The sequence below is a fragment of the Grammomys surdaster genome, unplaced genomic scaffold (genome assembly GCF_004785775.1).
Source record: "Grammomys surdaster isolate TR1022 unplaced genomic scaffold, NIH_TR_1.0 752, whole genome shotgun sequence".
NCBI lineage: Eukaryota > Metazoa > Chordata > Mammalia > Rodentia > Muridae > Grammomys > Grammomys surdaster.
In genome coordinates, this window is record NW_021605171.1 from 48,677 (window position 1) to 62,628 (window position 13,952).

Genomic DNA, 13,952 nt, shown 5'->3' on the forward strand with positions numbered 1-13,952 from the left:
CGTACTTATCTCCTTGTACAAAGCTCAATTCCAAGTGGATCAAAGACCTCCACCTAAAACCAGCTACTCTGAAACTAATAGAAGAGAAGTTAGGGAAGACCCTCGAATACCTAGGCACAGGGGAAAATTTCCTGAACAGAACACCAATGACTTATGCTCTAAGATCAAGAATTGACAAATGGGACCTCATAAAATTGCAAAGCTTCTGTAAGGCAAAGGACACTGTCAATAGGACAAAGTGGTAACCAACATATTGGGAAAAGATCTTCACCAACCCTACATCTGATAAAGGGCTAGTATCCAATATATAAAGAGAACTGAAGAAATTAGACTCTAGACAAAGAACCCTATTAAAAAAATGGAGCACAGAGCTGAACAAAGAATTCTCAACTGAGGAAGCTCCAATGGTTGAGAAGCACCTAAAGAAGTGTTCAGCATCACTAGTCATTAGGGAAATGCAAATGAAAACAACACTGAGATTCCACCTCACACCAGTCAGAATGGCTAAGATCAAAAACACAGGTGACAGCAGATGTTGGCTTGGATGTGGAGAAAAAGGAACAATCCTCCACTGTTGGTGGAATTGTAAACTGGTACAATCACTGTGGATTGCAGTCTGGCAGTATCTCAGAAAATTGAACATAGTGTTACCTGAGGACCCAGGTATACCACTCCTGGGCATATACCCAAAAGAATTTTAACATGCAACAGGGACACATGCTCCACTATGTTCATAGCAGCCTTATTTATAATAGCCAGAAGTTGGAAAGAACCCAGATGCCCTTCAACAGAAGAATGGATTCAGAAAATGTGGTACATTTATACAATGGAGTACTAGTCAGCTATTAAAAACAATGAGTTCATGAAATTCTTAAGCAAATGGATGGAGCTGGAAAATATCATTTTGAGTGAGGTGACCCAATCTCAAAAGAACATACATGGTATGCACTCACTGATAAGTGGATATTAGCCGAAAAGCTCACAATACCTAAGACACAACATGTAGACCACATGAAACGCGAGAAGGAAGACCACAGTGTGGGTGCTTTGGTCCTTTCTAGAAGGAGTATCAAAAGTTTCAACCAGAGCTCCCAAAGTCTAAAACTCCAGCCAGAGAGCACAAAGGGAGGGACTCCTGTCTCCACCTGTATAGGTAATTGAGGGTGAACTTGTCAGACATCAGTGGAAGTGGAGGGCCATGGTCCCCGAAAGTTTGGATCCCCTAGTGTTGGGGAATTCGAGAGCAGGGAGATGGGACTGGGAAGATGTTTGGAGCACACCCTCATAAAAATAGGAGGAGGGGGTATGGGATAAGTGGTTTTGGGGGAGAATGGGAGAGGAGATAACATTGAAAGGTAAATACATAAAATATCCAATAATAAAAAAAAAACAGATAAAGGGTCTAAAAAAAAAAAAGACTTAGGAAGTCATCTATTTGTCTACATAACATCACTATTATACAGTATATCATCATAGATCTGCAGAAATCTAATGCAAACGGATGTTCTATTACATTGTGATTGTTACATATGATTAATAATAATAACCATAGGGAAATCAGATTAATAGCACGAATCTTTCCTAAAATGAATCCCTTACAGCCTTGATTGATAAGGACAAACCTGGCACTGATTGTATAATAATCCTAAGCAGTACATCTCAAAATGATCACCTGCTAGTTATTAGCTTGTCCCTTTATGGCTTGTGACATGTCACTAAAAAAAAAAACAAAAACAAAAAAACGTATACTAATATTGATGTTAAACTTTTTTTTTGCCCCCACTGGCTGCTCCGAAAAGTCATCTTTGCATTGTTCCTGGGTCGTGCTCCACGCTCACTGCAGCCACCTTCACCGCCCACCGCCTCCTGCAACGCGGACTCCGGCAGCTTTCTCGCCAGAGTCCTCCAACTCCATTAATTCCTCACTCGCTGCATCGGACCACCGGCGAGCCCCACCATGTCAGACGCGGCAGTGGACACCAGCTCCGAGATCACCACCAAGTACTTGAAGGAGAAGAAGGAAGTTGTGGAGGAGCCAGAGAATGGAAGAGATGCACCTGCCAATGGGAACGCTCAAAATGAGGAAAATAGGGAACAGGAGGCTGACAATGAAGTAGACGAAGAAGAGGAAGAAGGTGGGGAGGAAGAGGAGGAGGAGGAAGAAAGTGATGGTGAGGAAGAGGATGGAGATGAAGATGAGGAGGCTGAGGTTCCTACGGGCAAGCGGGTAGGTGAGGATGATGAGGATGATGATGTTGACGCCAAGAAGCAGAAGACTGAGGAGGATGACTAGACAGCAAAAGGAAAAGCTAACCTTACGCACCGTGACCTATTCACCCTCCACTTCCCGTCTCAGAATTTAAACGTGGTCACCTTTGAGTAGAGAAGCAGGCCCTGCCCACAGTGGGCAGTGCCACCCACAGATGACATGCGCTCTCCACCACCCCTCCAAAACCACAACATGAATTGGCAACATGGGAGGAAAAAGAACGAGAACTTCCCAGGCCCTGCTTTTTTTCTTAAAAATACTTTAAAAGGAAAATTTGTTTGTATTTTTTTATTTACATTTTATATTTTTGTACATATTGTTAGGGGTCAGCCATTTTTAATGATAACGGGTGACCAAACCAGCCTTCAGAGCGTTTTCTGTCCTACTTCAGACTTTGCTTGTGGTGTGACCATGTTCATTATAATCTCAAAGGAGAAAAATACCTTGTAAAAAATATCAAAACCAACCACAGGAAAAAAAAAACCAATCTTATTCCAAGCATTCCAGTAACTTTTTTGTGTATGTACCTAGCTGTACTATAAGTAGTTGGTTTGTATGAGATGGTTAAAAAGGCCAAAGATAAAAGTTTTTTTTTCCTTTTTTGCTTTTTTTGTCTATGAAGTTGCTATTTATTTATTTACTTATTTATTTTGGCCTGTTTGATGCATGTGTGAAACAATGTCCAACAATAAACCGGAATTTTATTTTGCTGAGTTGTTTTAAAAAAAAAATTTTTTTTCTCATCAACTTTGTTCCTTTATGTTCCTCACAAATTGTACTTATTATACACCTTCGCATAGGACAATCAAAAAAAATTTATGCTATCACCAACAAGCTGACTTATGTTCTGGAGCTTTGCCATCTGTCAACTTCCATTGTGGCCCCACAGATGGATGCTACTGCCTGCCATTTCCACAACTCCCTTTTGCAATTTCTAAGCAGTTAAGAGAGATCTGTGTCCCTAAACTCCTAAACGCATTTTGGGTGATCTCTGAAAATGGAAATAATGAGCCTTCCAAGTATTCCCTCTTCTTGGCATTCTGGACATTGTTGTTCTGGACTCAAAACTAAAATAGCCAGCTTGAATTTCTCTTTATATCAGTTAACCTCTTTCTCTCACCATCTCTCAAAAAACCTTTAAAAAATTCAGATAAGCGTAACATGATTTCACTTGGTTGCTGTGATATTCCAAAACTACATCTTGTTACTGCTAAGGATGAGGTTTGTGGCCTCATTTAATAATGAAACTTCCTCACCTACAAATCCAAAGGACTTTGAGATGATGCTCAGTGTCACAGGGATCAAACAAAAAATTAAGGGGCATGCCTCCTCCTATGGATGAGCTGTTGGTTCCCTCCCACACAAGTTCTTCACCTTCATCACTTTTCCTCAATATTCACCATATATTTACATTGTTGTCATTTCTTTTGGACATTTTACTTACTGCAAACACCTTTCTTCAGATTTCTCTCTATACCTGAACAGGAATGCTCATGTAAGTTCTTCTAGTTTCTCTCAGACCTGGAGTTGTGGAGAGCCTTTGAGGCTCCTTGGCAGAAATCTGACATTGGCCAAGGACAAGGAAATGGGCTTTAGGCAGGAATCAGACTATGGGCCATGACAAGGAAGTAAGCTCAGGCAGGAGTCTATTTTTAGGCTAAAACAGAGAAGTTAGTTCAGTCAGGAATCCAAGTCTTAGGCTAAAACAAAGACAGGGAAGTAGGCTCAGATACTTTGTCATCCAGATGAGCCCTTAGAAACAGCAAGAGTGATCACAGGGTGATCGCAGGACTCTGTATATTGCCTTGCTTGTTCCTTGACTGTTTGTTTCTATTGTATTGTTGGTTCCTCAACCTAGAACTGACCTAAATACTTGCATGTAATTAAAAGGGTTTAAAAGAAAAGTTGAATTAAACAAACCTGCCTTCAGCCTCAGAACTGGCTGGGGTCATGCTACAATTTTGTCTAATCATCTCTTTTCTTTTAATCCTCACTCCTGCACTGAAGAACCAGTTGACTGACTAAGTGGGCTTGGTCAATTGCAGAGGTATCTGCTAGAAGATGTTTTGGACAGTGTAGAGGAGATTTAAATCCAAGGGACCGTCATAACCTTCACTCCAGGCAGTTCCTCTCATTGGCTCTATCTTTTCTCCTGTTCCCTTCTTTCCAGGCACCCCATCCCTGTGTTAATTCTGCTAGCTTACTTGAGTGCAATACATCTGACATTGTAACCACTCACTATCTTGCTGACTGACTGCATCTGGAAGAAAAAAACAATTCCCCTAGAATTCTTTACCTGAATTTTACTACAGTCCTTGGCTTCAGTGACTGCTACTCTTACTTTACCTCTGTTGGGGTGTCCATCTACCTCTAACATTCAACATGAAATATTCTCTTCCCTAGACATATCCCTTTTACTTTTCCCCTTTTGCATCTGATTATAATACTTCTATGAACTCTCACAGTAATCTGCATAGGAGAGATGGACATCCCTTTTAAACAGAATGAAACAATTCTAAAAAAGTGACTAATTTCACTTACTCATCCAACTGCTGAGTCTATCTGTTCATTAAGATCCATAGCTGCCAGAAGCCAAGACTGCTGATAACACTCAGACGGTATGGAACCACACTGCTCTCATGCTACAGCTTTACAAAATGACTGACCCCTGTATGGACCTATGCACATAATAGACTCCAATTTGTCAACATTCTCCAGCCCCTACCATCCCCTAATATTTCCTTAATCCCAAATGATTAGCTACTGTTCTCCATCAACTTAACAATAATGGCTTCCTTCCCTCCTCAGAATGGCTATTGTGATGCAACTCACTCCTGCAAGATACAGCTCTTTGACACAAAACCTTTCCACACCCTATATGGGAGTACCCATCTGTGAGAATCTACCTCTTCTTTCTAACTCCTATCTGTGTCTTTCTCTTTCACTCCCACCCCCCACCAGGAAGGTTTATTTTCCTTTAATGAAATCATATAATTTTAACTCTATAACAATCATTTTTCTAAAGTTTCTTAAGAGCACCAATTGGTAACCACATGATCCACCAACAGCTCACCAACTTAAAACACTGCTAATCTATATAACCTGAATTAAGATGTTCATTTCCTGGTGTTAGGTAATATCAATACTATATGGACCAAAACCAGATTAGGCAAAACTCAATTTTTTTGACTTGATCTCAAAGGTAAAAGTGAGTGTACAGGAACTTAGTACCTCTGCAGTACAGCAGGATAACTGGCTTCCCTGGAAAATAGTATACAGTCTGTTACTGTGTCTCCTAAATGAAGGGATTTAGGAAAGAATAGGGGATGAGGGAGGCTACAGAAGCTGAAAAAGGAAGTAAGAAAGCATGTGCATGGAGAGCATAAACACCAGCGACAGCCATGTTCACACACTGAACAGCTACAGTAGCAGTTGAGGCAGTATCACCAACAGCATCTGTAGGTTTCTGTAAGAGGAAAAAGCACTGAGAGAGGCCTGTAATAAGTTTGCTGACAGAAGGTAAGTTGCAGCATCTTCTGAGAGCATGTTATCAATTTTAAAAACAAAATCTGTACCATAGCCACTGCTCGAGAACTGGGAAGGGACTCCAGGATGAAGAGTGTTGCCTTCTGAAATAAAGAGCTTAGGAGCTTCCCCTGGGTTCTGCTGGTACCAGTTCATGTCATCATCGATATCTGTGCTGGTTTTGCAAGTGATAGTGACTTTTTCTCCTGCAGCCATGGACAGGGATGCTGGAGACTAGGTCACAGTTGTTTCTGCCCTAGAATCTGTTTATGGAAAAAAAAGTATGAAAGACAAGTGAAATGTGCCATAATTAGATAAAATGAAGACTCTCAACTTCTTTGGAAACTACAGAATTTTGTGGAGACTGTGAACATTTAATGAACATCATGAGAAAAAGAACTGTTTCCCTTACCAGAGATACAAATGTGAAGGCCGAGGAGATGACAGCATGGCCATGGCCATGAGTGAGAGTCACCTTCATATGCATCTTGACAGCATTCATTATCTAGAGGCTGAGCTGGTAATGGGGACATGCAAATTACACTGACTATGGTAGTGGGTAGGGAGGCAGGGTTGAATGTACAGTGTGAAGCTTCCCATAGAGACTCTTCACAGCTGAGCTGATACTCACATGACTAGGTTTCAACTGTTGCCCCAGGAATATTGTCCCTCTTTTACCTCACAACAGCCCATAGTTTGTAATAGAAGGTGGTTAAGAGAGTTCCTCACCAACATGACCAATGTCGGCATCCTAAATATCCTGATTATCAGTTCCACTTTCAGCTTCTGTTTCCAAACTTCCATATTGTAGTAGAAATTCATCGTCACACTGAACGAAAACACAACTTTCTAGGAATAGAGACCATGTTTAAACTTTTTATTTTCTTTGAAGTAAATAAGTGGGTTACCAGTGGAACTGGTGAGAGTTGCACCTTCCATTCATAATTTTCTGTTTACTATACATCTATATTTTTACATACTACATTCATGATTTGGAAATGAGAATTACTCCTTCATAAGAGGACAAAATATTGGCAAACATTTAGAAAAATATGGTTATTTCTTTTAAAAAGATTAACAAACTATTTTTGAATATATCAGTTTACTTATCAGGATTGGAATCACCCACAAGAAAAAGGGGGGAATGTAGGACTTTCGAGTCTCGGTTTGAACTTAAAATTGAAAGAATCCCACTGTCCCAGGACACATCAGGGAGGGGCTCATTCCTTAGTCAGAGGACACTTGCTAGATTAACATTCAGAATCCCACTGTCCCAGGACACATCAGGGAGGGGCTCATTCCTTAGTCAGAGGACACTTGCTAGATTAACATTCAGAGGAAGAAGGGAGAGGCTGATTAACATTCCTCAGACCACAGAGGAGGGAACACACCTGCAGATGAGGAAGGCCCAGAGCATGCAGACACATTCCAGGAGAACCAAGATGAGAGGTCATCAGGAAGCTGGACCCTTAATGTAATAAACCTGGACAAATGGAAGACACTCATTGTCATAAAAATAATGTTTGAGCTGGGCGGTGGTGGCGCACGCCTTTAATCACGGCACTTGGGAGGCAGATTTCTGAGTTTGAGGCCAGCCTGGTCTACACAGTGAGTTCTAGGACAGCCAGGGCTACACAGAGAAACCCTGTCTCGAAAAACCCAAAATAAAATAAAATAAAATAAGATAAAATAAAATAAAAATAAATAAAAATAATGTGTGAATCTGAGTCACCTAGAGACCAGGCCTGGGAAGGTCAGCCTTAGTGTTTGTCCTCATGAACTCTGAATAAAAACTGCTCCCAACTTTCTCTCGTGGTTCCCCCTGTCTGCATACAGGGGAACCCCAGTATACCGGTTATTATCTTATCCTCAACAAACCTCATGTTATTGCAGTGACTCCCGTCCATGAGGGTTTCTAGGGGAGCGCTTCCCCTGGTTTGGATCTTAGAGTCCAACAGTAGTTTTAGGGTAACTTAAGTATACTATGATATAATCTGCAAATAGTGACATTTTGACTCCTTTCTTTCCAATTTCTATTCCTTTGACCAACTTTTGTAGTCTGATTGCTCTGGCTAGGACTTCCTGTACTGTATTGAAAAGATAGGAAGAGAGTGAGCAGCTTGGTCTAGTCCATGATTTTAGTGGGATTGCTTCAAGTTTCTCTCCATTTAGTTTGATGTTGGCTACTGGTTTGCTGTATATTACTTTTACTGTTTAGGTATGGGCCTTGAATTCCTGATCTCTCCAGGACTTTTACCATGAAGGGATGTTGGGTTTTATCAAATATTTCTCAGCATCTAGTGAGATGATCATGTGGGTTTTTTCCTTTGAGTTTGTTTATGCAGGGATTATGTTGATGGATTTCCATCTATTGAACCATCTCTTCATTCCTGGGATAAAGCCTACTTCATCATAATGGATGATTGTTTTGATGTGTTCTTGGAATTAGTTTTCGAGAATTTTATTGAATATTTTTGCATCAATATTCATAAGAGAGATTGGTCTGAAGTTCTCTTTCTTTGTTGGGTCTTTGTGTGGCTTCGGTATGTGGCTTCATAGAATGAATTGAGTAGTGTTCATTCTGTTTCTCTTTTGTGGGATAGTTTGAAGGGAATTCTTACTAGGTCCTCTCTGAAGGTCTGATATAATTCAGCACTAAAACCATCTGGTCATGGGCTTTTTTTGGTGGGGAGACTTTCAATGACTGCTGCTATTTCTTTAGGGGTATAGGACTGTTTAGATGGTTTATCTGCTCCTGATTTAACTTTGGTACCTGGTATCTGTCTAGAAAATTGTCCATTTCATCAAGATTTTCCAGTTTTATTGAGCATAGGCCATTGTAGTAGGATCTGATGATTTTTAGAACTTACTCAGTTTCTATTGTTATGTCTCCCTTTTCAGTTCTGATTTTATTAATTTGGATACTGTCTCTGTGCCCTCTTAGTTTTCCTCTTAGCACTGCTTTCATTGTGTCCCATAAGTTTTGGTCTGACGAGTCTTCATTTTCATTGAATTCTAAAAAGCCTTTAATTTCTTTATTGCTTCCTTCACCAAATTATCATTGAGAAGAGCATTGCTCAGTTTCCATGTGTATGCAGACTTTCCATTGTTTTTGTTGTTACTGAAGACCAGCTTTATTCCTTAGGTGATCTGATAGGATGCATTGGATTATTTCAATTTTCTTATATCTGTTGAGGCCTGATTTGTGACCAAGTATATGGTAAATTTTGGAGAAGGTACCGTGAGGTGCTGAGAAGACGGTATATTCTTTTGTTTTAGGATGAAATGTTCTCTAGATATCTGTTAGTTCCATTTGGTTCTAACTTCTCTTAGTTTCACTGTGTCTCTGTTTAGTTTCTGTTTCCATGATCTGTCCATTGATGACAGTGGGGTGTTGAGGTCTCCTACTATTATTGTCTGAGGTGCAATGTGTGCTTTGGGCCTTAGTATAGTATTTTTTATGAATGTGGTTGCCCTTGCATTTGGAGCATAGATGTTCAGAATTGAGCGTTCATCTTGGTAGGTTTTTTCCTTTGACCATTATGAAGTGTCCTTCCTTATCTTTTTTTTTTTTTGTTAACTTTTGGTTATAAGTCAATTGTATTCGATATTAGAATGGCTACTCCAGCTTGTTTCTTGGCAACATTTGTTTGGAAAATTGTTTTCCATCCTTTTACTCTGTCCTTGTCACTGAGGTACATTTCCTGTATCCAGCAAAATGCTGGGTCCTCTTGACATATCCAGTCCTTTAGTCTATATCTTTTTATTGAGGAATTAAGTCCATTGATATTAAGAGATATTAAGGAATAGTTATGGTGGCTTCCTGTTATTTTTGTTGTTAGAGATGGAATTATGTTTGTGTGGCTATCTTCTTTTGGGATTTTTGGAAGAAGATTATTTCTTGCTTTTTCTAAGGTATAATTTCCCTCCTAGTGTTGGAGCTTTCCCTCTATTATCCTTTATAGGGCTGGATTTGTAGAAAGATTCTGTGTAAGTTTGGTTTTGTCATGGAATATCTTGGTTTCTCCATCTATGGTAAATGAGATATTTTTTTCTGGTTTTAATAGGCTGACATTTGTATTCTGTTAGGGTCTATATGACATCTGTCCCAGGTCTTCTAGCTTTCACAATCTCTGTTGAGAAGTCTGGTGTAATTCTGATAGGTCTGCCTTTATATGTTGCTTGACCTATTTCCCTCACTGCTTTTAGTATTCTTTCTTGGTTTTGTGCATTTGGTGTTATGACTATTATGTGACAGGAGGAATTTCTTTTCTGGTCCAATTTATTTGAAGTTTTGTAGGCTTCTTGTACATTTTTGCAAATCTTTTTCTTTAAGTTAGGGAAGTTTTCTTTTATAATTTTGCTGATGGTATTTACTATCTCTTTAATTTGATAATCTTCACTTTTTTTTGTATCTATTATTCTTAGGTTTGGTCTTTTCATTGTGTCCTGGATTTCCTGGATGTTTTAGGTTAGGAGCTTTTTGCATTTTGCATTTTCTTTGACAGTTGTGTCAATGTTTTCTCTGGTATCTTCTGCACCTTATATTCTCTCTTCTATCTCTTCCATTCTGTTGGTGATGCTTGCAACACTGAAAACTAAGTACAGCCTTCAGTTGTCATGCTACTTCCTAGGCATATTTCCACAAGAACATCTTTCATTATGAAAACCATCAATAAAACTTGTAAAATCAACAATTATTTGTCACAGCCATGTCCTAGGTGAAAGGTAAGTCATGAAGCCAGCAAAGCTGAGCCACATGCTGTGCTTGCTGACCTGATGACCTTTATTATCAGTTTGAGTCTCTGATTGTTACACTCTTAAGAGAGCTATTAAATTAATGATTCCACCATGTTTTCTCTGACAAAATTGTTTCTGAAGCCCCTTAAGAAAGTCCTAAACATCTGCTTTCAAGGAAGTAACCTTAGTTCACCCTACTTGAGAATCTTCTCTGTACCTAGGAGATTGTTATCTGCCCCAAAGGCAGGCCATGAAACAAAATACTTAGAATAATTTCATCTCAGGAGGTGCTGACAAGGTTCAGTAGGACAGGACAAATAACAATATATCATAGCACAAAACTCCTTTTACAGTATATGTAGAATTTATTTAAATTATAATCCACAAGATAAAAGGGAATACATGCTAAGCCACTGTAACAGCCCCTTCTGCTGCTCCAGTCCGAGGGTCAGGGTCTAGCAAGAGAGAGAGTGGAGATGGAGGGGTGAGAGACACGAATGGAGACAAGACAGAGTCTGATCAAGTCTCTCTTTATTGAAAGGAAATCCTGGGTATTTATATACTTTACCACATGCCTTGCCCTCGTGGACAAGCAGGGGAACACAGCTGAAGGCACTTTGCCACGTGCCTTGCAGCGTGGAGACCACATGCACCTTGCAGCTGGGGGCACTAAACAGCAAAACAAGATATGTGAGAAAAATAAGATGTTTAACAGCGTGTGCTCAGCTGTTTCGGGCTGTTGAAAACAAGTCTCTTGTCAGGGTATATGGCTCGAGATGGCTGCAAAGATGATAGCCGCTTTTTGCTGGGGTCAGCTCCCAACAAGCCACTAGTTAGAACTTAGCAACAAAAGCTAAAATGGCTAAGATAATATGATACCATGTATAGGTGGTCCACGAATAATATAAAAGAATGCAAGAAGAAAAAGGTATTAGGATTTGTCATTCTTGGAAAAGATTGGTTTACACCAGGTTATTGTAATGTTAATTAATGTAGAAACAAAACAAATTCTTTATTAAAAAAATAAAGAATTCTTATAAGATTCTTGTAAGATTAAATATAACAACTACAACAACTCCTAAGCCTGAACTCTCAGGATTAGGCAAATCTGCAAATAATATGATTCACTATTAAAACATAATAATATACTGCTTAAAGAAGGGTGATTTGCGTGGACTGACTCACATTCTATCTATATTCTATCTAAGCATCTGGAAACTGCAAGGTGCTGCCAGCTGAAGAACAGGATGTTATACTCTTCCTTCCTTGCTTGCTTGCTCCCTTGAAATAAAATGATTTCCGGAATTTTAAGACAATGGATATGCAATTAATGATAATAAAATCTTTCTACCCATATTTAACCTGGAACACTGGGCTTGCTATAAAAGTATGCCCAGGACAAAATGATATGATGTGTATTTCTTGAGACTATCATGTTTTCAAATATGTATACATAAAAAAATGTTCTGACTGTAAGTTGGTTAGAGTTACAAAGCATCCCAGTCTTGGTGTCTTACTCATCCCTCCCTTGTCTGTTCCTAATATCCAATCTGGAACCCATTCATGGGGCCAGCCCCCAGAAATTATTCCAGAATCATCAAGATCAACATAAAGACAAGAAACATTGAAAAGGCCGGGCAGTGGTGGGGCACGCCTTTAATCCCAGCACTTGGGAGGCAGAGGCAGGCAGATTTCTGTAGGCCAGCCTGGTCTACAGAGTGAGTTCCAGGACAGCCAGGGCTATACAGAGAAATCCTGTCCCCCCCCCCAAAAAAAAATCAGTCATAAGAAACATTGAAAAGGAAGTAAAAGTAACTCTCTAAGGGAATATACTAGATTTCTGGTTACAATGTCCCATAGAAAATAAAATCTACACATTTATTTTAAAAGACATTTAAAATAATGCTTCCAATGCTTCCAATTCTACTTAGAAAGATAAAAAAGAATATGGATAGACAGACATCTAAGCATTTAAATATCTGAATGTGAATTTAACAAACACATATACTTCTTTTAAAGAAAGCAATAAAAATGATGCTGAAAGAATTGATGAAAAATAGTTAGAACCATCAAAACTCAGCTAGATTAATGAGATGAAATCTCCTGATGCAGAGGCAACACAATGGCTATTACAAGAAGGACTGGAAATTGGTGGCACTTGAGATCTAACCAATCCACTCATGCAGCCTGATGAGTCTAGCCAGAGCTCTCAGCTGAAAACAGTTACTCATGTTCCCCAGCCCCTCCTCTCACACACACAGAGTGCTCTGCTCCTCTTCAGTCAAGCAGCACATTGCCAGCTGGTCTGCCCCAGGCAAGGAAGTTTTTGTTAGGGTCTGTATCACTGTGTTAGGATTATGTGTGTCTTGAAAGCAGTAATAAACTCCCAAATCCTCAGGCTCCACTCTGCTGATTTTAAGTGTAAAATCTGTCTGTGATCCACTGCCACTGAACCTGTCAGGGACACCAGCACCCAGTTTGGACACCTGATAGATTAGGAGCTGTGGAGACTGGCCTGGCCTCTGCAATAACCAATTCAAATACGTCTTTCCATCACTATATAAGAGGCTCTGACTTGACTTGCAAGAGATGGAGGCTGGTTGTCCAATGGCAACCGACAAGGACAGTGGAGTCTGGGTCATCACAACATCACCGCTGGTTTCTGAAATCATAATACAATAGTGTAAAGTCATAGGCAAAGTTCCTGAACCATCTTTGTGAAATCTTTTATGTTGTTCCTTTCAGGTGAGATCCTGGCAGTTGTTGAGGTTTAAAAAATATTATATATCAAATGCTTTTTCACAAAACAAGTGATTTGAAGTTTCTAAACATCAGAGTCTATAGAACTCCATCCAATCTATGTCAGAATGTTGATCTTAGCACAGCTCCTGTTCCATCTGAAATTTATCATTAAGATGTAACAAAACCTCACATCCTGCAAAATGTGACCTGTCCCATCACAAATGAACAGCACAGGTAGGCAGCCAGAGATCACCCTTCATCCCCTGTCTCCTCCTTCACATTCTACACTCCTTACCCTGAATCCAGAGCATTAACAGAAACAGGAACTGGACAGGACTCATCATTTTTGAGAAGATGTACTTAGGAGAGTGATCAGTGAATGCAAGAGGACAGTTGTGTTTTTATCTCAGGCCAGCAGGGCAAGGACAACCCTAGGGAGCAATATGCAAATACTCCTGTCTGTATAACAGTGTACATAGAGGGCACAGTTAGTGGAGTTCTTTTTTTTTTTAATGTGGGCTTCTTGAATGTGAAAAATAACTCAAAAAGTGAAAGTAATAAAACAAAATGTGATGTCTGAAGGGAGAATAGCAGGATGTTATCAATGCAGTTCAAATCACTTATAAATATGGATCAAAATTGAGTCTTTTTGTATAGCTTGAATTTACTTAAATTT

At 39.6% G+C, this 13,952-nt stretch overlaps 1 pseudogene and 1 gene segment (V, D, J or C); one reads left to right on the plus strand and one right to left on the minus strand.

Moving 5' to 3' along the window:
• Window positions 1-1,848: 1,848 nt before the first annotated feature.
• Window positions 1,849-2,293, plus strand: LOC114633810 (annotated as a pseudogene).
• A 10,490-nt stretch (window positions 2,294-12,783) lies between these two features.
• Window positions 12,784-13,661, minus strand: LOC114633852. The segment is given in 2 exon segments: window positions 12,784-13,196; window positions 13,572-13,661. Coding segments are annotated over 2 exon segments (462 nt in total).
• Window positions 13,662-13,952: the final 291 nt, after the last annotated feature.